This window comes from Maylandia zebra, linkage group LG23 (genome assembly GCF_041146795.1).
Source record: "Maylandia zebra isolate NMK-2024a linkage group LG23, Mzebra_GT3a, whole genome shotgun sequence".
In the NCBI taxonomy this organism is placed as follows: Eukaryota; Metazoa; Chordata; class Actinopteri; order Cichliformes; family Cichlidae; genus Maylandia; species Maylandia zebra.
The window spans coordinates 5,618,792-5,644,972 of record NC_135188.1 but is presented as its reverse complement, the minus strand read 5'-3'; the positions used below and the strand labels follow the sequence as shown (position 1 = coordinate 5,644,972).

The window sequence follows — 26,181 nt, the reverse complement described above, 5'->3', positions numbered from 1 at the left end:
GCAGAGCCATCCGGAGCTGCACAGAGTTAGAGCTAAACAACAGCTACTCTGACACCGAGGGAGATCCTTAGTCACGACTGCATCAGTCTCCGGTTCTTGCAGAGTGAGAGGGCAAAGAGAGGACTCAAGTGAGTGGAAAAGGTGACACGGGGGCAGGAGGGAGGCCAGGGGGGAGGGAAGGAGAAAGGTGAAGAGGGAGCGAGTGCAGTTTATATGAGCGGCGCGTGCACCAACATTAACTCGCCCCATTAATGAAACGCTGGAGGGACTTCTCATGGGCAGCACTGAACACAGGAAGGAAGCAGAGAAGGAGAGGGCTAGAGCGGGGTGGACGAGGAGGAGGAGGAAAGTTGTGCATGCAGACGGACACAAGGTTTGATTCTATCCAGCCTTGTCACTGTTCCTGGCCTCATTGCCGGTTCAATCAGTAACAAACATTAGGAGTAAATTGAGTGGATAGATGATGCAGCTGCTTTCAGCCAGTCTGGGGCGAACAGAGCAATTACCACTGCTGGGCTGTGTTTAGCTGTGTGACGTCCACACCAACACTGTATGACTGAAGACAGGGCAGCGGGTGGAAGGAAGAGTATTGGGTGCATTTCTTTCTACACATCTGATTCGATATGTGTAATGGCAAGAAACAACATGAGTGCCTTCATTTATCCACACAGGAAAGTGTTCTTCTCAGTGACTCAGGAGTGCATGCCCTTTCATATGTAACACGGTACAGTTGATAAGTTGGGATGCAGCTCACGCACTGACTGTAATAATGTCACTGAAGATCAAATCGTGGAATTTCTGGGGGGGGGGCACAATTCAGAGACAAAGGCTTCTGAACCTTAGCCATAGTCCCCATGTAGAGAGTTATTTTACATGTCCCAACCATTAATTAATGACATGGATGTCAGCTGTCTTCCTCCAGGACAGAAACTGAAACTGTATGGTTGGGAAAGTCAGCATGTGGGACTTGACAAGAAAACCAATGAATTTAATGTAAGACTGCTTTAATTTCCCAAAACTGCTGCCTAACGGCCATTTTAATAGCCCAAGATGAGTGGTGAACCTTACAGGCAGAGACAGAGGCTGAAAATTTAAGACACATGTGAGAAGCGCCATCTTGTGGTACTTTTTATCAATTACCCCTGTAAATTACTGGCTAAAGGAAGAAAAATAGAAAAGACAGCAACAGCTTCATTTAATCATATACATATAATATAATAATACATATATTATAATAAATTTGGTCCTAGAGTTGATCACAACTTGCATTTCAGCAGATAAGAGGAAAAGCTGTCTGCTTTCTTTACAATTTTCCTCATTTATCCCCACCTCAACTCCTTTACCTGAAGTCCTGTCCTGATTTTCTCATTGCTGATTGGTTCCTGAGTTTCTTTGTTCCTTAACTGAATTCACCACAGGCATTATATAAATAAGGAGTGCATCCCTTCCTGTTCCTTTTCACTCCTAGGTGGGGCAGCAACTGAGGTGTGTTTATATCCTTGGTTTCTTTAGTTAATTAAACCTGTTTTTGAAGAAAACAGGTCTCACTTTGTTTTCTCTTTCAGTCTAGCAGTCCATGTGTGACTTTCTCTTAACTTTGAAATAACTTCCTGATTAACACTACTAGTTAGTCATATTTCTCAAAAAGACTCATGTTTCAAATGCAATTTGTAATATATATTTTTGGGCATGTTGTCCGACACTGTCCTATCAAACATCGGCTAAGGCTGGAAAGCTGGGAGAAAAGCATAAAGAAGACTTGTAGAAAATGGCCTCAGGGTGGATTTGGAAGCAAGCTTCCATATTGGCCTTATGGAATAAGGGTTGTTCTCTTTGCAACCCAGTGAGCTAAAGTGGTATCAGTGGAATGCGTTTTTAATTACTTTGTTATTAGTTGGACATGGGGATACTTAGGCTTCCTCCTTTTTTAAATAGAAAGTTGTTACTTTGTTGCATATTGTTTGTTTTACAGCATAACACAATGTCATTGTTGCGTCAAGTGTAAAACAATATTGAGCAGAACTGAGTATATGCATCAGAAAAGCCAAAATGGGATGTTTCTCATCTGGGGATGGAGGGACAGAGGAGGCTTACTCTGTGGTCATATATATATATATATATATATATATATGTGTGTGTGTGTGTGTGTGTGTGTGTGTGTGTGTGTGTGTGTGTGTGTGTGTGTGTGTGTGTGTGTGTGTGTGTGTGTGTGTATGCACACACATATACATATAGAACATCTATGTACACAAAGCACTTGAAACAGATGGGCTACAGCAGTAGAAGACTAGACTGGGTGCCACTAAGAACAAGGAAACTGAAGCTAACCCTTACCAAATTAGATACAATACAGTAGAAGATTGGGGTTGCCTTATCTGAGTCTGGATATCTGTTGACATTCAGATAGTAGCATCAGAATTTGGTATAAGCACAATCAATCCCAGTGTGGTGGTGTGGGTAGAATTGGCACATCTTGAGGCCCATTCTACCAACTGAGCATTCTTTAAACTCCACAGCCTGAGTATTGTTGGTGACAATGTACATATTTATGACATTAGTGCATCCATCTTCCTATTTACTGATTCTGCTTCCAGCAGGATAACGCACCATATCACAAAGCTCAAGTCATTGAACATTGTACTCAAACTGCCTCCAGTCACCAGATCTAAATCCTATAGAGCAGCTTTCAGATGTGGTGCATTGAGAGATTTCCCGAGAAATGCCTAGAAATCTGCATCTGTGCGATACTGTCTTGTCAATATGGATCAAAAACTCTGATGAATGTTTCCATTACCTTGTTGAATCTATGCCACAAAGAATTAAGGCAACTCTGAAAGCAAAAGGGGCTCCAGTGAATGCATATCCCTAGTTACAAGCTAAATGTGTGTGAGCAAAGATAAAACCCTGCTATATTATATACACCAAACCACTCCACTAGATGGCAGTGGTGTGTTTTTTAAAAAAAAAAATTTTTTGGTGATCTACAGAATGACACCGAACCCCACACCTGCCTTGTCGGGGATGTGCTGACAAGGCAGGTGTTGACTGTTCCACGATGGAAACAGTCTACGCTGGATTTTTTTCATGGTACTCCAAAGAGCCCTGCCACTTGAAAAAGACTAGAATCCCACAAAAATGGGACACATTAAATTCTCTAATAAAAATCATACAGCGGATGCTGCAAAATTCCCACCATCCTGTATTCATTGTATCACTCAGCAGTGATGATCCAAACCATATGAGGGGCTCAGTGGATCTGCAGAAACCCAGCAAGGAGGCAGGCCACCCACAGCCATTACTTGCTGCGCTCTTTTCGTCTTTCCTCCCCTCCTAGGTCACGCAGCATTCCTTCGTTGCCCTGGGGATCTCCGTTGAAGAAGCCAACATCATTCACGAAGACTCAGATACTGCAGCATATGCTACCTCCATTTCCCCCTCAACCATCAAAAGGGAACATTAAAAATAAAGCTGTGACAGACAGATGGGCAGACTCGCATAACTTTGTCATTACCTCTCAGTGTCAGGGGGTGAATGAGTGCAGGAAAGGAGGAAAAGCAGAGCAGATGTCCTGATCTGACACAGTATTAATATAGATTAGGCTCTACTCGCTCCTAGTGTGCCATTTCTAAAGACTGGGTGGTGTTACATGAACATTGTTGTCCCTGCGCTTGACAGATATTGTATATATGTCCACATTTTTAAAAAAAAATTTATTGAATGTTTTCAGTCTCGCTGCTTGTGGCTGTCTGTGTTTGATCGTAGATTAGCAATGAAAGGACAGACATGTATGTCATAGTTTTGTTTATTGAACTTGATATATTGCCCAAGGGCAGACCACCTTCACTCCCACTCTTTCCTTCGTCTCTCAGTATTATTCTAACCGCAGCTGTACAGCGAAACATAAGCATTCATTGATAAACCCAGACAGTCAACAAAATAAGGAATGACAGTGCTGGCGAGGCAAATTGCTTCATGTATTCGGATTTGCTAGATACATATAATTATAGGCACTGGATAATAATTTGTAGCTTTGTTGTGGGGAACTTTTGCCTTCTGCTGGATTTACACTACAGAAAGAACAGTTTAGGGTCACTTCAAAAGAACAATGAGATAAGAAATAAGTGTGTCATTTCAATGGGCCATGTCCCAAAACCACACAGAGCAGCCGATAGAAAGAAAAAGGAGAATAAGTATCTCCAAGCTGTGCCCCATTAAAGGCTAAATGAAATTATACAAAGTAAAACATATTGGACCCCAACGGGCAACAAAAAGGTTACATCCAAAGGTTCATCTTTTAATTAATAGTATATAAGGAAACACTGCTGTCTTTAGAAAAACTTAATGTTTTATAAAGAAAAGGCTATTAAAAAACAAGCGCTTTTCATGATTTTTATTATTTAGTGTGGTGTAAAAAGGTTTTGTGAGGTCATATAAGTGCCCTCCGTCTAGTGCTGCAGGGCATGGATCATTTCCCGACTCTGGAAATTGAGTCAGAGTCAAACTGTGTCCTGCCCTGGCTTATTACTGGCTGAGAGGATCGCCCATCCCAGCAGCATAAATATTTATACAGAGGGGGAACGACATCACTTATTCACAACACATTCATTCACTTAAGGCAGAGCTACTTGCAAAGTTAACTCAGAGTGATCAGCTCTATTTGCCAAAGGACCATCACCTTTTCTTCTAGGTGTTTGCTGAGACAACCTTTTGAGAAGAAGTTTTTTAACTAACTCAGAATACACAATGAACGTTTTGATTTCAGTTTTGGGGGTGATTCTCGCTTTCTGTCAGATTGGGAGGAATCCTGTTAGTGGTGAGTAGATGTTTTCCATTTTTTCCATATGTTGAACAAAATGTCCTATGCTTTAAAAATCATAGCAGAAATGTTGGTAAAATGATCACTGTGAAAGAAGGATTTTGACAAAACCCCAATCCATTTTTCTCCTGTTTTGCATGTACATTTTTGTAAATTCGAAATAAGCTATTTACTACTGATATGTGTTAAAAAAACCCTGACATATGTAATATATAGTGTTCTAGATGGTATAATATTTTTAAAAAGACAAAGATTTGTGACAAGACTTATGAAGTGTGATTGACAATCGTTCATAATAACACGATACACTTCCTAAGTGTTTCTGTAACAAAGATAAATATTCCTATAATAATTAACATCTGTTATGGCACCATCTCCAGCTGGGATGTGCTGGCTGCAGCAGAGTCAAGATCAAAGGTGCGACATGGTGCTGATGAGAGGGGTGACCAGGGAGGAGTGCTGTGCCGGGGGACGCCTGGACACAGCGTGGTCCAACACCAGCCTGCCCATGAATGAAGTCAGCCTGCTGGGCTTCCTGGGTATTGTCTCCTGTAAACCATGCAAAGGTAAACAAACCATTAAGAAAGTAATGAGTTGCATCTGCCAAGTATAAGAAGCAAGTTGCATGTACTGCTCTTAGTCACTGCCATTAACTGTAAAAAGATGCTGCCTAATTCTTAACAGTCATATTCTTTCGAATATTTACTGCGCTTGGTCTGCTACTGTAGTTAGTTTAAGGTGAGTACATGGAATAACAGCTGATACCCTAGATATAATTTGCGCACTTAAAAACAAAGCTTAAATATCATTGGGTTTCGATTAATACACTGGGGATTCCATTGCATAATGTAACAATTGTGTCTCTTGGAGAGAGAAGGTCCATTTGAGTCATTTGTGAGATATTTACACAATGAGTTCCCAGTGCAGCTTTCTAACAAATTGCAGACGAGGATCAAGGAGAGGCATTATACAAAACTCCAGCTGTCCTGAGAAGCTTCCTGCCATGGAATTTCTGCAAGGTTCATTCAGGTTCGCTTGCAGATAAATTCTGTTTTCATAAGCAGAACTTGCATGTGAACAATGTTCTTTTCTTTTCTTTCCATGTTTAATAAGTTCCACTAAAAAGACAAGACTAGCTACTGGCATTTTTGGATACACTCAGCCCCATGTTTGCCTTGGTGTGTCACATGGGTCATCATGGAGAAGTTGAGATGTGAATTCTGTTTAGATAAATTTTAAATAAGCAGAAAGAACACAGTTAAAGCTTTGTTAAAATGCCTCTTGCATAAAAATAAACCGCTGTAACTCATGGGAAATTAATGAGGCTGGTGGAAACCAAAGCTAGTTAAAAAGGAGTCCTGTTTTCTTTCACAAACAGGAAAATGTTTTCCTGCATTCTGAAATTTGCCCAGACACCTGGGAATCATAATGTCCTGCGCTATTTTGATAGTTTGGATTTCTGTAGGAGGAAAACATCAATATTTTCAACCATGTTGTGTCATGCCAAATAAATAACAAGCAATAGCTAGCAACTCTGGACATTAGTGGCATATGCAGAGGACATGAAGAGAAGGTGTACAGACAGCAAGACAGAAAGGGAGAGATTGAAATCAACCATAGAAACAGACCAGGGGAGTCGAGCAATGAAAACACAGCTTTGAAATAAAACAGGATATTAAAGTACTGTTGGAGACAGGAAATAAGTTCCCGATTGTTTACAGAATCCTCGGGACTCGGAGCTCATCAGGAATCATCTCCACAGACTCAGAAACCCGGGAAGAGACCTGTATGCACTGTCTCATGTTGATTTTGCGCTAGGATTACAGATCGTCCTGTGCTTTGACATTATGAGGTGTCGGAATAGCCTGTAGCTTCCTCGTTTTTCAGCCCCTAAACTTTCCTGACAGCTTTTTGAACTCCTTCCTCACAGCCTCCGCACAGTCTGTGTGCAGCCATACACAGATCTGTTATGAAAACACGCCAGCCTCACATTCCATCGGGCGAGACACCTCTGTGTGTAACGGTCAATAAAGAGATGTGATTATTATAAATATTGTGCAAGGTGGGAATTGTGTTGTGATCTGGGAAAAAACCCAGGTTTCCAGCTTGTTTTGTATGAAAACGCAGGTGAATCACCTGATGTCTGCAGTCTTGTTAATACGGTAACATTACACTGTGCTTTTGTAGAGACATGTGAGGGAGTCAGATGTGGTCCCGGGAAAGTTTGCAAGATGAAGACAGGAAGGCCTCAGTGTGTTTGCTCTCCAGACTGCTCTCACATTACCCGGAGGCATCCTGTGTGTGGCAGCGATGGGAAGACATATAAGGATGAGTGTTCTCTGCTTATGGCGCGCTGTATGGGACACCCAGACCTTGAGGTCATGTACCACGGAGAGTGCAGAAGTAAGTTCATCCTTCCCTGGAAGCTAAGCTGTTTTGTTCTTAAGCATTCCAACAATTCTGTTGCCCTAATGCCTTTTATTTTTCTTTATTTCCCCAGAGTCGTGCTCCAGTGTTGTGTGTCCAGGAACTCACACCTGTGTGACCGACCAGACCAACAGTGCTCACTGCGTCATGTGCCGCACTGCACCTTGCCCAATACCCATGCCGTCTGAGCACCGTATCTGTGGTAATGACAACGTCACTTACCCAAGCGCTTGCCACCTCCGCCGGGCTACCTGCTTCCTCGGCCGCTCCATAGGAGTCCGCCACTATGGGCACTGCAACAGTAAGATTGCTCAAACACCTGCCAGCTTCTACTTTTTACCTGTCTTTACATTGCTGTGACATTGTTTGCTACAATAAAGTCATTTATGGCTCTTTTTTTGTTTGTTGCAGGTCCATCTCGGAAATTTCACATCTTGGATGGCAGTGAGGAAAACGCAGTCTAGATGGTCGATTCCTGACGCAGCCCCTTTTTGTAGGATATGACCCGATCAAAAAACATTTTTGCTCCACTAGCTTCCCATAAGGAACTTTTTTTTTGACAATCACTCCCCCCTCCCCCCTTTCTACATATTAATGGTAGATGTGATATGAGACACCTCTGTTGGAAGAGAGGTGTTTAATAACACACACATGCCTCTAAAAAGCTATTTTTTGTTAACTATGTTTCAGTTTGGAAAGTGGAGGCAGATGAATGCGTTTGTCATGAGACAGATATATCTCATGAGCTCTTTGGGAGATGTGTGCATATTGTAAATAGAATACCAGTACTATTTATTGGAGAAGGTATTAAAACTCTATTTATGTTTTTTAGCCTGGTTAAAAAAAAAAAAAAATGAAAGTAAAAGAAAAAACAAAAATAGTATACTCTATGAAAGCTCTTTGTGGCGGGGCGTGGCCTGCGATGCTGTGCAGGGAAGGTGGACACACCTGCATGGCATGGCAGGCCACGCCCTGCCACACTCATGCAAAAAAAAGAAAGTATTTATTGTTTGTTTTTTAATGTACATATATATATATATATATATATATATATATATATATATGAAGTCACTGGGTTTGGCATTTTACAAATATTTTACAGTTTTAAAGACTCCATTCCCCACAAACAAACATTTTCCCTCAAGTTAATGGAAAGCAAAGCTAATTTTTTCGAAAGCTGATGCTATTTTGTCGTCTGTTGATGTGGGTTCAATTCACCACAAACAACAACGTGGCAACTACAAGTTCAGCTGCATATATTTCATTTAGGGTGGTGAGGACGGGGTTCAGTCTAAACAAATCTGTATAGTCTCTATTCCCCCCTACACATGTTTACTCTGAATCCCAGGCCAAACTCTTGGCCACCCGCTGATCACCGAAATTAACAGTTTTGTTGTGTTTCTGGGAGTCTCACAAGGCTGTTGGTACAACCCAGAGCCCTCTACAATACCTCCTCTGTTGAATGCTTTTTTTTGTTTTGTAAAATATTTTTTGTACGTCATGCAAGTTAGTTCTGATGCTGTTTTGCTGCTTTGATTTGTTTTGAATTTTTTTGTTTTTTGTTTAAATAACTTACAGGACAGACACATGTAATTAGCAGCGCCTGACTTAAAGGAAAATTAAATTTGTCTGGGAATGCATTTATATAGCGCCTTACTAGTCCCTAAGGACCCCAAAGCGCTTTACATATCCAGTCATCCACGCACACATTCACACACTGGTGATGGCAAGCTACATTGTAGCCACAGCCACCCTGGGGCGCACTGACAGAGGCGAGGCTGCCGGACACTGGCGCCACCGGGCCCTCTGACCACCACCAGTAGGCAACGGGTGAAGTGTCTTGCCCAAGGACACAACGACCGAGACTGTCCAAGCCGGGGCTCGAACCGGCAACCTTCTGATTACAAGGCGACCTCCCAACTCTTGAGCCACGATCGCCCCAGCCACGATCGCCCCAGTAGTCAAGTGATCCAATTCAACATATTAAACTCAAAGCAGATGCCTGGATACTCTAAACAGCCTTAATAGTGTACTTTGAAACATGTTAACTTTCCGTCTGTAAATAACAATCTCAAGTGTACCACCTACCCGTGTACCTACTGTGAACTTTGAATGACAAATGCATTAACATATTTTTGTACTGCCGTTGTAAAACAACTTAAAGTTTCATGTGTCACAGTGCGTCTTCTTTCTTTAAAAATCAAAATGTTCTTTTCCCAGCTGCCTTGTTATACCTTGTTATTGCCTCAATTGTAATTTAATAACAATACTTTACGCATGTGAAACAGCATCTGACATGTATTTGATGATAAATAAATTTTTCTTAACTGTGTCACCGTCTTAATCACTTCAGCCAAATGAGATCATACTTGCACCCTTAAACAGAACTCATCAGCTGGGGTTTAGGGTGGTGGATCAGGCTCCAGCAGCCAGACAGAGGCTGTCAGTTTATGTGTGCTGTGGTTAGACCTCGTCTTCTGTGCGTGCAGTGGGTGAGTTGCCTTTCTGACATCCCTCGCAAGGCCACATGCGAGAGGAAAGAGAATGAAATCCAGCCTGTCCAGCTTTCCTCCCGTCTCCTCAGGGATATCCCCCGTCCTAGAAAAGGCGGGACGGGTCAGGGGGATGAAGGGTAAAGGAGCTAAGGATTGAATGTTTCGAAGCGCTGAGGCCTTGATACTGACTCACTTTCCTGTATAAAGTACCTCCCTTGTTTTTCTGTTTCTAGCCTTCCTCTTCTGAATCCTGCACTCCGCCATGCAGCAGCATCTGGTTCAACTTTAGGCAGATGTTTATATTCCTGTCCAAGTACCCTTTTATTACACTGGGAATGGAATTAGATGTTTTGTTAGTCCAAACAGGGCAAATAATAATGCCACAGCAAAGCTGTTGCTGTGCCCACTCGTAAAATGTGTTGCTTTTTCAGAAATGTACATTTTAACATCGTTAGTATACTGTGTATAAAAAAGACCCAAACTAATTCAAATAATTTGACTCTGGCATTCTTGCATACACATATTGGTCAGCTTTTGTCATCGAGCAAACAGCCATGATCTCACTATGGTTTACTAGAGTTTTATAGACAAAAGAGGTAGCTAGTGTAGCTACTAAGCCAGTTTAGTTTTCCATTATTAATGTGGAATTCACGTTGCCGTAGCCAAAGTAAAGTAAAGTCTATCCCCAGCTCTGTATGGTGTCAAAAAATTAGAAAATATTCTTAATACTGTCATCCCAGGTGAAAAATTCTGCCTTCTACTTGCGAAGAAAGTTGGAGTGGAGCTGAAACAGCTTGCATTTTCTATATGTTAATATATTATAACTTTTAACCAACTAGTAACATATTTGTGTAATAAATATTTTTTAAAAATTCCCACACCTTTGCCATCTATATTATTTACCCCACCAAACTAGTCTCTTTTTTTAAAGTTTAAAATATGGCACCCCCACAAGAATTTGTAATGAATGTCTACCGCAATAAAGAATTTGCCACACTTTTGAGGTACATATGTTGACATACCTGTGGTCTCCCCGTAAAATACACAAGTGGAAAACACAGCGAGAGAGGAGTTTTGGTTCACGTGTGCTGACTAACTACGCTCATTTAGGTACATTTTGTTTAAAACAAATTTTAAAAAAATGTTGTTGTCATTATGACTGTGTAACATCTTCACCAGGAACAGCCTGGACATCATTACCACGTAGGCCTCCAGCTGATGTTGGATATGATGGGCCTGTGTCATAGCAGTGGTGGTAATAACATAACCACAGAGTAAACCTATGAGCCATTTCAGAGCAATTCTAATTACATCTACCGCTGACCTCAGGAATGCTGTGCCCACTTTGCTCCATATTTCATTCCTTTTACTACATGTTATGGTTTGTGGTGTATCCAAAGAGGTGTTAGCCTTGCTTCCCCTGGAACACGGTTTTGTGTGTGAGTGGGTGGGTGTATGTTAGTGTGTGTGGGTGTGAGTATGGATTCATCTCTGCTGTTGAAGCTCACCTGTTATGACCAAGGGAAAAGTCATACACGTTACATCAGAGCCCCTTGGTGAGTTGTTTATATCCCTCCAAACACATGCGGCTGTAATGTGACGCCCACACTGAAATTTGAAGGATGCGTCATTATCCTGTTCTGATATGTCGAGCTTCTTTCTCAACGACGTCCACATGGTATCATTTCCTCCAACTTGCATTACTACTTCCAGTAACAGCCAACATTTAGATCTGAAACAATGTTGTGATGAAACCCAGTGCTGTGGAGTGTTTTGGAGACCACCCACTCTCTGGATCGCGCCACTGGATTGTAAACATCTCCATCCCACAGCTGAAACTAATAGATATCAGATCCATCACTCCATCAGAAAATATCTGCCTCACACATTATTTCCCAGAGTTGTTCTGTTACATGACGAGTCTTTCAAATTTCCACATGTGCGCAATATTTTACGTCTGACAATAGTTTATTATGCTGACACAATAGCCAGTGCATCAGCCTTTTAGTTTATACTTTTAAATTACAGATGATGTTTTATATATTTCTTGGGAAAGCTTTTTGCTTTTTATTGCTTATCTGGAGTAACATGTTCTTTAGAAGCAAAATAATCTATCTGTCAGGGAACATATCACTGCTGATTATAACTCACTAAAGAGCCTTTATAATAAACAGCAATTAATAATAATTAGGCAATGTTTAGAAGTTTTGTTTCATGCCGTAGAAGTGTTATTTCAAAGCTGATTTTCAGAGATTATTTGTGGATGTCAGGTAAAGACAATGATGTCCAGAAAAATTCCCCAAAAGTTCTGAGAAACGTCTGCGATCACCAAAGCCACTTTCTTTGAGTCATTTGAGGCAACAGTAATGTAAAACTGCAGGCAAGTGTAGTGCAAAACAACAGCGTTATCCAAGTACTGATCATCAACAACAAATCAGCAGAGTTAGGAAGTTGTGTAAATGCTAATTGTCCCAAATTATTCCTGGTGAATTGTTTCACTTCCTCATCATGACCTCTGGCTTCTCTGTGGGCTCTGCGTGTGGTCCGGCCCATATGTACTAGGAATCACAGGGAGAAACCGGACAAGCAAAATATACAGTAAGATTCTCTGCAAAATATAATTCCAGACATAATTATGAAATATTGATCCCTGATGAGTTCACTATTATATTCAAAAAACTATTGAGGGAATGTCTAGTCGTGGTTTTTAAAGTCTCTGGGAGCATTTATGCTGGGAAAATAGGCGCTTGTTGTTTCTCTGCCTTGACATTTGACAAGGTACGTAAATTAGCTCTGGTTTGGGTTTGTGCTGAAATATCACACTGCACAAGTGAAAAGTCAGTCAAGTGTGATAATGGGGCTCTATTACATTCCTAACCTTGACTCAAATGAAGTCCAATTGTGCTGTTTGAGGCTTGGAGAGCTACCAGACCACGGCCAGTTTCACATCAGCTTTTCAGGTGGCTCACTTACAGAAACAAGAGTGAAATACCTTTTTTTATTAGCTTTGGCCAGCTACCTGCTTGTTTATCATGGAAAGTTGGATAGTTATGATGGAAAATTGCTTGAGCATTTATGTGCTGTCGTGTGTTACAGCATACCATGTAAATTCAGTAAAGATGAGAATGGAAAAGTTGCCTTTTCATTTCATTTCTCCTGCTCATTAGGAACTTCTGCAATAGCCACCAGGACACACCTAATTAAATCACCTGTTCAGAGAACCTTTGTTAGCTGAAGAAAAATGTACCAATGACAAGCTCAGGAGATTCATATGGCATCTATTCCCCAGAATGCTAAGCTTAACATCTTATAAACAAACAGATGGTTTAAATGAACTGACACCGTGTTTAGCGGACACTCTAGTGGTGTATAGCATACGCTTTTGCTGGTACGAGACACACAAACATTGTTGATGCTCTATGAGTATTATGGCACTCTGTAGTTTCATTCATGCAGACAGACATACAATACCTTTACACATCTATACAAAACATGTAAAAGCCATGGACTTTTCTACATAACAGAACAATATAGTGACCTTGATGTCACCCACTGGTTTGTGGACTCTGCATTTAAAGTTTGGGTTGTAGCATTATGGCTGACACCAGCGGCTACATTTGAGCGAGAAGTGAGGGTGCTATGTTTTCTATGCAATGGACTGGTTAGCAACATTTACTATGTATGGGTGAAAATGCACCTACTCAGATATTTTCCGATTAATACTAAGTAACACACAAATGAAATGCTTACATTTCCATCCTTCCTTTTTCTTCCAATTATTTAATTCAGGTCACGGTTGGGTTACAGCCTATCCCAGCTGTCATAGGGTGAGACGTAGGTTACGCCCTGCACGGCTCGCCAATCTGCTGCAGGGTTACTTGAATTTCACTCACCAGATTTCTTGGATGAAGAATCTGTGCAATCAGGCAGCACACTGGTATTTGCCAGCTAACTGCATTAAATAAGCTCTAGAAGCCATTAGCACCAATAACACTGTCAAGATATCCAGGTTAGCGGCTTCCAATAGCTGGGGTGACTATCAGACATAGGTTTTTTTGTTTGGTTTCTTTGTACCAAGTATTTTAAAAAAAGTTTTAAAAAGGTATAGTGATATTCTTTATTGTGGTGTGGGGGGATTAACTTGCTTTATGTCTCAATGTCTCAACTCTGGATTTCCCACTTTACCCAACTCAAAACATTTAGTCATTAAACTAGAACATCTAGATGATGTATTTGTACTGTCTCTTTGACAAACTTGTTAAACTCCAGCAGCTTGAGTGATTCACACATGGCTTATGTTGTCTTTGTAGCACATTCAGTGGTTCTGAGACTGTATTCAGCAACCTATTACTTACATGGTTTCTTTATTGTAAACTGTAATTGTAGCTTATTTCCTCACGGTATCAATACCCACTTAGATTTGAATATACTCTTCATTCCTCATGGAGAATGAGTGACTCAGTGACTCTTCCTTTCCAATCATACGAGCAAACCCAAAATTTCTATGTTGAAGTTTATGCAGAAAATGATTACAGTTTTTTTTTTCCTGTGGTAACACTGATGTTTGACCAGGCAAATGTATGACAGTTCAGCCAGTGGTTCTTAAACAGAAAAATAGAAATAAAAATGTAATGGTGGTTCTTGAGGAAAAAATCAGGAGGATCCAAAGTTAGATGGCACTGAAGCAAATACAAAAAGATACTGATTGGGTCAAGGGCATAAAAAACACACTCTTAGTGATCAGGACTGATTACCACGACTTAATGCAACAACTGCTTGATGAAACCAGACAAAATCAAAGTTTGCCAAAACATCTGCAGTTACCACAAACACTCCACTACAACAAGTCATTTGAAACTAAGTAGCTAATTGTACACATGTGTTCCTCTAGCAACATCTATATTTTGTTAGCTGCTCAGTGATGTAATCCTAAACACTTATGTACTAACGCTGTACCATGGAGGTTTATCCTGAAACATGCAGAGTGGAAAAACATCGCTGGGATGCCTGCTGTGATTCACATATGATTATAAGCTGTGCATATCTTCATGTTCTTAGACGTATAAGTTTTATTTTGTTAAAGAGAGCTTTGACCACCACTAATGTTTTGGCTGTGTGTGTGTGTGTGTGTGTGTGTGTGTGTGTGTGTGTGTGTGTGTGTGTGTGTAATGCAAGTAATGCACAAGTTTTGTGACACATGGCATCAGACAGAGTATGTCTGGAGGAAGAGAGAGTCTTCGATGGGTGGGACTGAAAACAAGTGACGCATGACTAAGAGGCCCAGGAAGTTCCAGCAGGCGGCTGTTATTGCTGAGTGTCTGCATGTGTGTGTATTTATGTGTGTATGTTAGTGTGATTCTGGGGCCCCGGGGAACAGTGTGGGGCAATCCTGGCGGGAATGTCTGGAAAAACTTGATGGAGTGACAAAAGCAGCAGTGTCCCTTGCACCATATCTGTCTGCTCCCTTGGCTGCGACACTTTGCCGTCTTTTTGAGTTCAATATAAATTAAGCTATTAAAAGTAGGTCATGAAAATACCAAATATTGTATTTAGGAGTTACTTCATGTGAATGTAAGCGTGCAGATTAATCAGACTTAAAAAAAAAAAGTCTTATTAATTAATTCATTAAAAGTCTGACTTAAAAAGGTAAAAGCTGCTTTATCGCAGCTCCATGAAAAAACAGACTAAATTATTTTCAACTATTGCAAAGTTTTAGGGTAAATATCCAGTGTTTAAAAGCAACTTTAAACTTCTATACCTAAAACTATGATGTAGAAGGTCTCTTGGTAGTTGTTTTCTGCTGCCCACATGACCTCATTCTGACCCACGGTCACTCAGTCCCCAGATTGCATTGCTACAATGAGCATTCAACTGCAATGGCAGTGACGCACTGGGTTCAGGGAGACAATAGCTTACCTCAGTCTGGCAGACATAGCAAACCTCGGTGCTATCAGACTCTCTCTAATCTCAGCCCATGGGACAGTCGTGTCTTTCCTGCTCCCACATGGCCAGATCAGACACAACATCAACCTAGAGAGCACATTAGGAACTAACTTGGTTACATTGTTAGCTTTGCTGTGTGGCAACATCCAGCATTTTTTTTCCAGTGATTCACTGTGCCATACCATACTTTAAGCTATTGATTGGTTTACTGACTTTTTTTTGCATAACACATTTACAGATATACATGGTTATTTGTTGTTTGTGCAAAATAGCAAACACTAAACACAAAAAAATACCCGAGGCTGGGTGCATATAGGCCTGTTGTTACCAAGAGCATGAAAGCAAATGTTTTCATGTAAAAATCAGGCCAGAAGGGTTTAGAAACCTGATTGGCCAATGGCTGGTCAGATGGGAACTCCTACTTGCTGTCAACATGTGATGTGACTCCAGACTTATGTGATATGTTTATAGCCATGAGTCTGCTGTTAAGGTAATCTCATTAAGGACACCTGTGTATAATAAAAATATTGCTTAGATTTTAGCTGACAACCTCAAAAATAAAAACAGACCTGAAAACAAAGTGTAATCAATCATTTTGCTCTCCAGCCCTTATGCAACTATGTGATGTCTGAGACCTTTCACTGCTATCTCAGGGCCACCAGATTGATGAAGAATTTAAAACAACACAACCTTTTTTCCTGTGTGAGTGACTACTTATTTTACTGTCTTCTGTCTCAGGTTTGACACTTGATGATATTCCAATAACTGCTGTCAAACACTGACACATGAAAAATACAAAATCCACATTTGATGAAATAGTTTTGTTCAAAAACAGATGCTACAAAACCTTTAAATACTTGGAGCATGCCTGTTGGCTCATAAGGTGGTTGACAGTAATCCAATGGAAAAGTAGCATGTGTCAAAATAAATCTAGTGTGCTGCCAAATTGCAAAAACACATCTCTGGTTGTCATGTGAAGACGGTGAGCAGGGGGGCAATGAACCTGCAGGGATAACACGAGTTCAGTGGAGACACTGTGTGGTGATACAGATTCACTGGGGGTAATTATATTGACCAGTCTCCAGTTCCTTAAGGCTTTTAAGCTAACATATTAGTATGAATCCTCATTTACAACAGGCAAAAACTAAACTGCATATTTATTATTTATCATGGGACAGAAATGAGAAACTTGTCAAGAGTGAGTAGTATCTTTAGTCACTGGCTACACTGTGAAATACCCTCAAGTCACCACTTGATACACAAAAGCACCACCATGTGGTGGCATTTTGTAAACCACATGTGTGATTTTTTAAAGCACACATTCTAATTGTAATGCATATATATATATTTAATAACCAATAAGTGTCAGATCTATTCAACCCAACTGCCATAATGATATTTCAGGAGCTCATTCCTAGCATTCTTCATGAAACTATACAATAACTCTTTTTTTGTGTGACAGGCACAAGATTTCACACTCATATTTCTGTATCATACCTTCTTGTAGCTGTTTGTCATATTTATTGTGTACATACTATTTATTAATTCAAATTCTTTTTACTCTCTAACTTGTGTTTTTGTTTATTTTTTGTAATCATTTTTGTATATACAATTTTTTTAATACTTTATCCCACTGCTGTAATGCAATAATTTGCCTTGTGGTTGTGGAATCTATCTATCTATCTATCTATCTATCTATCTATCTATCTATCTATCTATCTATCTATCTATCTATCTATCTATCCTTCCATCCTGTCAGTAAGGGAAACTGAATGTTGAGGTTTACCAAGGGCAACATTTATGGCACCATCCACAGTCACTATTAACTTAATTCTATCTATGTTATTTTTGTTTTTATTTTTGTATTTTTTATGGCAAAGTTTTTATATGACAGTGTCAGCAGTTCACTGTGATCTACAATGTTTACGTCTAATATTTTTTGTAATATCGAAGTCCAGTAACATGAATTGTCCCTGTTAAATAAATAAAACTTAACAAATCCATGTAATCTATTACAAAATATTAAACTGACTATAACATTTCATTGCATTCTATGTCGACAATAGCTTTATTAAAGCCTCACATTGTAATATTAAGTGTTTATGTTCACTCACAAGGTCAGCGTCATTTCTAGCAAGTTCGCGTGGTGTCCTGATTGTCCTTTTCGGGGCTCCGTAGTTTTTCCTCTTTACCTGTTTAGTAGCTAATGATGGCTGAAGCTCCTCCATGGCCCAGCCGGTTTTTCTGTCATAGATGCTCAGCAGAGATCAATCCTCGGCTTCCCGTAAGTGTAGTGGATAAAAATTGTAGAGAATAAAATTTGGACAAACTGAAAACGCGATGGGATCGGCGGTACTTTCTTATGTATTGTTTTAGTAAGAGGACAACAATTAGCATGCTAACGGTATTAGCAGATTCCTACGATGTAGCGTTTATCTCGCCAACCCTGCCCAGTTAGTTAGCTACTCCTCTAAATAGAGGATCGGCTGTTATACAACGTCAAACTGCGTAAGCCTCACTGACAGATGGATTTCTAATTTGTAATATCTTTTGAAAAAAATGCTGGTCCTTATTTGATGGGATTTCGATGGGTATTAGCCTGACCGCTAGCTACACTTACTAGCAGTAACTAACGGTAGAATTGGAATCTTTATAATTATAGACTTCGGGACTTTCATAATTATATCGGAAAATTCTTTTCAAACTGAACAGTTTTTTTTAATCGCTTGTGTGCATGTTTCTGTCAGTCCGGCTGAAAGGATCTGTCACAGGATGCTAAACATGCCGTTTAGAGTGTCAAATATCAGCTAACGGTTTGTGTAGGGTGGTGAAAATGACTTGGAATGTGCTGTTGTGTATGTCTCTAACATGTGAACAACTAGCGACTTTTTATTCTTGGCTTTTTTGAAGAACATAATTCAAGTGTAATTGGTTGCAGTTGTTATTCATTCCACTAGTGTTGGTTGATAATATCGAAATTGTACATATTTGTTTTGATATTACTGATATTATATAAATGTACATATTACGATGGATTATATGTAAGCTATATGTGATAAAATTTCATTTTGACCAGTCAGACTTCCACTTCTGTTTTTGATGTCTTCTCAGTTAACTGAGATAAAAACGGGGCACAAGGGACAGAAAATATCTTGAACAGTATTGGGTAATGCAAATTAAACTATACTGAAAATGTGTAGGGAATGACTTTATTCATAATTTTTCCTATTAGAAATAGATTTGTAAATGCGATTTTTTTGTAACAGATGTTATGAACTTCGTTTATCGTTTTTGTAAACCGTGACAAATGCATGGCAAAAACTTAAAGGGAACTCCGGCTATTAAGACATGTTTGCGCTAAAATATGTACTGTGCTTTCAATAAAACATGTGTGATATTAAAATACACCAAATGTTTTCCTTTTAAGCACATTTTATATAAAACCGATTTACCAGTAGGTCGCCATTGTTATTTACTTCTCAATGCACTCTGGGTAGTGATGTCATACGGTTGCACCGCATCCAGTTAGCAGCACACTGGAAATGGCTTCTCTTCAACCTTTCCAGTTTGAACCAGAGCAAACCGAGAGAGAGAATGAAAATAGTCAACCAGCACCTAGTTTAGATGAAGATGAAAACAATCCGCCACACGAGGACGAGAGAGTGAGGGAAAACTACTGGTGCCTATGCGGCTATTGCTTGCCAATGGCAACAGCGACTGAGAGCGTTTGTTGTAAAGCACCAAAACTTTTTGAAGCCGTATGTCTTAATCCACATGTTCTTTGGGCGGCCCTTGTTAGCCTCCATGACCGGTATCCGGTCTTTAAGTGATGACATTATGACAACACAACATTATGAATCGTGTTTCTGGGCCCAAAGTAGTCTGCATTTAATAAGACTGTTGTGTTTTTAACACGTTTCAATGCTTTGTATCTTATTCGATTTAATCTCAACAATCCCCTAAAAACAGTCAGTGATCACTGTCGGCTTCTCACGGTTTGTATTACCGCTAATCACTTTAAAGCTCGGTTTTTAAACCCTTACGATGTAACTAGCCCAGCCGATGCAGCAGCATTATATTAATGACTAACCTTATATTGTTGATGGATTATCTCGGTGGTTCTACCAAATCGTAACCAGGTCACTAATAGGCAAGTTAGTTAATACGGTTGCTACACTTTAAAAAACAAAACAGGTTAACTGAACGAAAGCACCTATACTACCGACAACCAATACACGTCATCGTCCCAGAATGCATTGTGTGCGAAAAAACATGGCTGCTCCCACGGCTCCAAAATAGTTTTAAATAACAAAGATTTAATGAATAACAAAAAAAAATGTAGTTATTCTCAAGTATGTTTTTATGTAGTGGAGATAATTTGTAACATATTTAGAGTAACTTGTAATAATAGTCGGGGTTCCCTTTAAAAAATAACCCCCCATCCCAATAATTTTTAAACCATGGAACTAAACTGAAATGACCAAACCTACTCCAATTAAGTGAGAAAAACTCTATCTATCTATCTATCTATCTATCTATATCTATCAATCAATCAATCAATCAATCAATCAATCAATCAATCAAAGAGACATCTTCTATTTTTTTTAAGCTGACCTGAAACAGCTCACCTAGGAGGGATCCTACTGCGATGCTCATCTACCGTAGCTAGCTTGTTTTTGATATGGAGGAGTAGTGGCTCTGACCCCTACTTTAATGACTGAGCTCCTCATCCTGTCTCAAAGGCTGACCCAAGCCACCCTTCGAAAGAAGCTAATTTCCGCCTCTTGTACGCATGATCTTATTCTTTCAGGCTCTATACCCACGTGTAACCATACACAAGTTAATATATTTATTTATTTATTTTTCCTTTTAGAAACAACAGCAGCACATAGACTGCACTAACACGTCCCACCACATTAGAATAAAATACATTTAAACAACTGTTTTATTTACAGTCCATCACACTTTAAACAAAAGTAATCGGTGAAAATACTTGCAATTGATTTTCTTTTTTTTTAACCAAAACCCTGAAAGTAAGCTTTTCCAGTCTAGGGTATATGTTAAGCATAAGTTGCTTAACATATACCCTGATGTAGCCTGTGGAGTCACTTGCAAATATGTAAGATTTAAATGACAAGCAGTTATGTGATCATTTTTTGATTAAAGGTTAAAGTTGCCTTTTGTCTGTTTTCAGTCTTTTTTTTCTGGATAGCTTGAATGAAAAATAAATTGTATTAATCAATGCTGGCTGCAGATGCATTAACTCTTACAGTTAAAATAGTATGTAGCATTTGCAGATAAATCAATTTATCTCTTTGTAAATTGTGAGTGAGGAAGCAAAGAAAGTATTTTGTAGGGAATAATGTTACATGAATGGCAATAATTATTACACTTCGCAAAGAATGTACATCTTGTTATTAGAATTGAAAGGGTTTTTTTCCTCACAATCAGAGAGCAACATTATGTGTTTGCTCATACTACTGTCTTGTTTTACAGGAGTATACATGTCCAAGATGTGAGTCAGGGTTTATTGAAGAACTGCTGGAAGAAAGAAGGTGTGTAAAAAGTGTATATTGAAAACAGTTTAACCCTGTGTAAAACAAATTTTGTAGTTTTTGTTGATATATGTCTGTATATTTCCTATTTCTCGAAAGGAACAAAGAAATAAATCACATCATTTCCTAAAGGGATTTTTAAAGTATTCTGATTCTGATTTTTTATATATATATATATATATATATATATATATATATATATATATTAGAAAATCAGTAGGATGAGCATTCCATAATTAGTTGTAGATGATGAAATTTAGGAAACCTCCAGTAGCAGAAATAGAAAGCAAACTAATTCACTTGCTTAAATATAAATGTTTCCGTATATGCTTTGCATATACTGTGAGATGGAAGATTGTGTTATTTTCTTCCATTAAAGGGTGGCCTAAAAAATCTACTAACTAATCTGATGTAATCAACATATGGCCATGAGTTTTTGTCCTTTTTTAGGTGTCTTTAATGATGTTATCCTCTAAGTTGTACATGGTAACAGTTTGCAAAAAGTAAATAATCTAGAAAACAAAGTGAAATGGCAGCAAAACATTACAAATATATAAAAGGATAAAAACGTTGACACATGGTCATTTCCTTTGATGTCACTGGGTCTAAACATAACACTCTCAATGATGTTCCCCTGTTTAGTGCTGACAATGGCTCCATGTCTACCATCTCCAGCGGGCCCCAGAATCAACAACCATTTGAGGTTTCTAACCCATTCTTTATTCAGACTCTGTCTTTATCATCTAACCTCCCCCTGTTTTGTACCGCTCTGCCTCTGTTATGCACACTATTGTGTAACAGAGTCAGCATTTCTTAAAACTGCTTCCAGTGACGTTTGTGCTAATATGTTATCATGCATGATGAACTTTGTCTTGGAGTTTGCACTTTAGCTTTTGAAGCTGCAGTTTTGAGCTTTACAGTGTATTTTATTGAATAATTTGTCTAGCTTTACTTTTCCCTGTTAAAAATAGGCATCAGTAATCTAAAGATTTTTTTAAAAGTGATAGTTACTCAGGCTTTAATGATCAGTAAACAGGGAAATGCTGCAAGTCAGCATTCTGTGACTGTACCATTGGTGAACCTTGACCTAATTATCAACCAAACCATTAACTTTCAAAGTGTTTTTGTATTGAATGTAAAAGTTTGGTGTTTGTACTCCAAAAGCTTCACTTGTTTGTACCAAGTCAGTGTGTTTGCTTTCATTTATTTGTGTCCCAGAATGCGGACCAGCACCTGTTTACATTCCCTTCAGGCTATGGCCAGTTTGCCCTGGGTGTCTTTGATGATAGCTTTGACTTTGGGGCTGGACTCACAACAGAGGATAACAGGGATGCTGAAAACCGTCGGGAAAGGGAAGCTGCATCTCGGCAACGATATGGTGCCAGGCAACCAAGAAGTCGCCATGGTTCAAGACGACAAGCAGGGAGACACGAGGGAGTTCCCACTTTAGAGGGGTAAAGAGTGGAGATTGTGAAGTGAAGCGGTGTTTTGTTTTGTTTCGTTTTGTTTTGTTTGTGCTTGCTGGGCAATTTATTAATATTCCTGCCTCCTACTCTGTCATATCTTTTTATGTTCTTTTTCATAGAATCATTCAGCAGCTAGTAAATGGAATAATTGCACCTACGGCAATGCCAAACATTGGTGTTGGACCCTGGTGAGTTTGTGAAATAGATGTGTTAAAATAGAGTGGGAGTTCACACCAAAATGTGCTTACTTTGTTCTAATGTCCCATTCTTTTTAAAGGGGTGTTCTTCACTCAAATCCTATGGACTATGCCTGGGGTGCTAATGGATTAGATGCTATTATAACACAGGTATTCTTTTAGAAACTTTGTTTTTTAAGTGATTGTATTAACATTGTAGATACTGATGCGAATGAAATGTGTCTTTCAATTTATCCTCCTTTCTAATATTCTCCTTTCTTTAATGTTTAGTTATTAAATCAGTTTGAGAATACAGGACCACCACCTGCTGATAGAGATAAAATAAAAAGTCTTCCTACAGTACAAATTACAGATGAGCATGTTGGTAAGTTAAAAAAGTTACAACAGCTTTGCAGGCTATTGCAAGTATGTCATCAGATTTCAGTTGTTTGACTTATTCTTTTTAATCAAGTATGACTATTTATTTGTAGATTTAAGTAAATAACTTTAGGGTATTATAAGTCACTATTTTACTTTAAAAATACTAATAATGGGAATATACTTGCTCCTAACTTAACAAATGTTTCCACTGGATATTAAAGAATATGGAGCTTTTCCTGAAAAATAAGTCCTAATGCTATTTGCCTGTCAGTAAAAGTTTCATCCAGAACTAACTGTTGACCTATTTGCACCATATTTAACTATATTTTTTGACATTTCAGCTTCAGGACTGGAATGTCCAGTGTGTAAAGAAGATTACAGTGTTGGTGAAAATGTGAGGCAGCTCCCATGCAATCACATGTTTCACAATGATTGCATAGTCCCTTGGTTGGAACAGGTACTAGACATCATCTATTCAGTATTCTTTACCCTTACAGTAAATATTCAGTTGTTGCTGACTGAAACATTGGGCTAAATGGGACTCTAAAAAGGTTTTATATTTTTCTCCAGCATGACACTTGTCCAGTGTGCAGGAAAAGCTTGAGTGGACAGAACACAGCAACAAACCCTCCAGAACTATCAGGGATGAATTTTACCTCCTCCTCTTCCTCCTCCTCCTCATCATCATCCTCCTCAACACCCCAGTCCTCAAGTTCAACCAGCAATGAGAACTCCACAGATAATTCGTAGGAAGAACATGTGTCACCCCATGAGCTGTTTTTAGCTCTCAGGCTGCTGTACTTCAGAGCAGTGACCTCCATCCTCTCCCTGCCGAAGGGCCGAAACCTGAGTGCATCTCCCCAGGAGCACTCACGCTGATTCACGGATAAGTGATACATGAGGCCCATGTATTTCTGCCCATCCTGTTGCTCCCACCTTCATCAGGATTCTGAACAAAGGAAGGGCAGAGGCCTGGAGTGCACCTTCAGTCAGGGAGGATGCATAGAAGCATGGATACTTAAAGAGGCTTGATCTGCCTGAATCACCTCATACAAGAAGAGAAAAAAAGAATCCAAAGGTAGAAAACTAGAACAAGACAGTTGCTGTTCTTTTTTTTATTTCTCATTTTTCAATCTCTTGATTTGTTTGTTTTATGATGACCCACTTTTTTCAGTAAAGCAAGAGAATAATAAAGCTATCCCTTTTTAAGGAGCATTCATATCTCGCATATTAAATGACCCAAAATGCACTATAGTGCACTGCTTAAGCGTGCACTTTGAACTTACATTGAAACAATATTATATCTGACCCCTTTAGCTCTTTAAAAAAAAACTGACAATAGTTTCTATAATTATTTTATTGTCAACCTGTACTTGCTATTTTAAGATTACCTGAATCACACAGGTACCATTGTTTGCACTTGAAATGATCTGTTAAATTGCAGTAAATTTTTTATCAATTGCCACATACTTTATGATTTATATTTGCAACCATAAAAGATGTTTCCACATATGATACACGTGATACATTTTGAAACATTTCTGTGCATTTTAATTTAAACATAAATATTTTCAAAAGTTGCCAGTTGAATTCCTCTTGATTTGCAGTATGATCATGTACAGACAAAACTGTCTAACAGATGAAAATAAAGATGTTTGGGTGCTAGCACTCATTTCCTGTAAGTCATTCTTAGGGTGTGGTTACAATACTCTAAAGGCTTTCCAATAAGTCTTACAACAACAGTGTTTTACGTGTATTCATTTTTTTATACTCTGACTGTGGTGCTGTGGTTTAAAAACTAAATGGTAGTGCAGTAATCATAAAAACTGGGTCATTTTAAAAGAGGAGAGGTTAAAACATACCCTCTTGATACCCTTTTGTTCAAGTACCAAATAAAAAAAAAAACTAATGATATGGTGAACTTTTAAGTTGTTCTGGTTCCCAGTCTAAATTATTTGTTCCTGTCATGACGCCTTCAAAGCTGTCCAGAACAGCCAAGCATCAACCAAGGAACAATGACCCCATTAGTGAGCACTTCTGGACCTGTTTTCAATGCATAATAAGATTTTGTGATAATTTTGTACTTTCAAAGTAAGGCCTGGTCCAAAGGCATGCAGCTAGTAAACAGATTCTATATTAAATCCTTCACTGGTGTACTTGCCTGTCTAATGTTATCAAGAAGCCAATAAATTCTGTTTCCTTTAATTGTTTAGCCATATGGGTGTATTTCCTCTACATTGTACTGCACATCAGGGGTTTTATGTTCAAAGATGGCATTGTTATGGACAGAACACTGATCTTACTGGAAGACAGATGAATACATATAGCTCAGAGTTTGCTCTCACAAGGGGAAATTACAGATTCATAATCTTTCTTTAAAAAAAAAACAAACAAACGATACAAAACATTGTTGACCTTGTTGTTTTGCCTTCTAGCTGTGAAGCTGGAATATATCAGGCTTATTAAATATTTGGTTGCTGTAGATTCAGTGGTTCTGGTGCCGGTTAAAAGTCTAGACTTATGATTTTTAAAAAATACATAATGTGAATATGTATTGGCTTTATTTTTCTAGAGCTGCAGGTTTTGCAAATCTTTTAATAACAGAAACCTGAATAAAATGAAAATATTTAAATATTTCATGTTGGAGTATTTTTTATATTTCCAGAAGAATTATCTTATTTAACCCCCGCGACCCTGAAAAGGATAAGCAGAAGCGAATGGATGGATGGATTATCTTATTTAAATATTATTTAATATTCATTCCAAAACTCCATTTGTTTTTACTCTAGCCATTTACCTGTGAAGAACAGCCTACGTTTAGGTTGGATGTGTTTTCCCAAACAAAACTAGTTGAAATTTTTTATTCTTCTTCTAATGTCCTTTCCTCTGTGTTTTTTTATTTCCTGCTTTTGCTTTAAATTG

The 26,181-nt window shown here is 38.9% G+C and overlaps 2 protein-coding genes across 2 annotated transcripts; both read left to right on the top strand.

Annotated features, from left to right (window-relative positions):
* Window positions 1-4,580: 4,580 nt before the first annotated feature.
* Window positions 4,581-9,575, top strand: fstl3 (follistatin-like 3 (secreted glycoprotein)). Its single transcript, XM_004554908.4, has 5 exons — window positions 4,581-4,813; window positions 5,197-5,382; window positions 7,004-7,219; window positions 7,317-7,544; window positions 7,655-9,575. The coding sequence occupies exons 1-5, from the start codon at window positions 4,744-4,746 to the stop codon at window positions 7,705-7,707; spliced, it is 753 nt and encodes a 250-aa protein (XP_004554965.1). The 5' UTR covers window positions 4,581-4,743; the 3' UTR covers window positions 7,708-9,575.
* An 8,250-nt stretch (window positions 9,576-17,825) lies between these two features.
* LOC101466349 (E3 ubiquitin-protein ligase RNF126) lies at window positions 17,826-25,896 on the top strand. The gene is made up of 9 exons (XM_012920105.5): window positions 17,826-17,965; window positions 21,178-21,236; window positions 21,879-21,939; window positions 22,455-22,690; window positions 22,822-22,890; window positions 22,980-23,049; window positions 23,170-23,263; window positions 23,601-23,716; window positions 23,830-25,896. Exons 1-9 carry the CDS (start codon window positions 17,888-17,890, stop codon window positions 24,007-24,009), a joined length of 963 nt encoding a protein of 320 aa, XP_012775559.1. The 5' UTR covers window positions 17,826-17,887; the 3' UTR covers window positions 24,010-25,896.
* The last annotated feature ends 285 nt before the right edge of the window (window positions 25,897-26,181 follow it).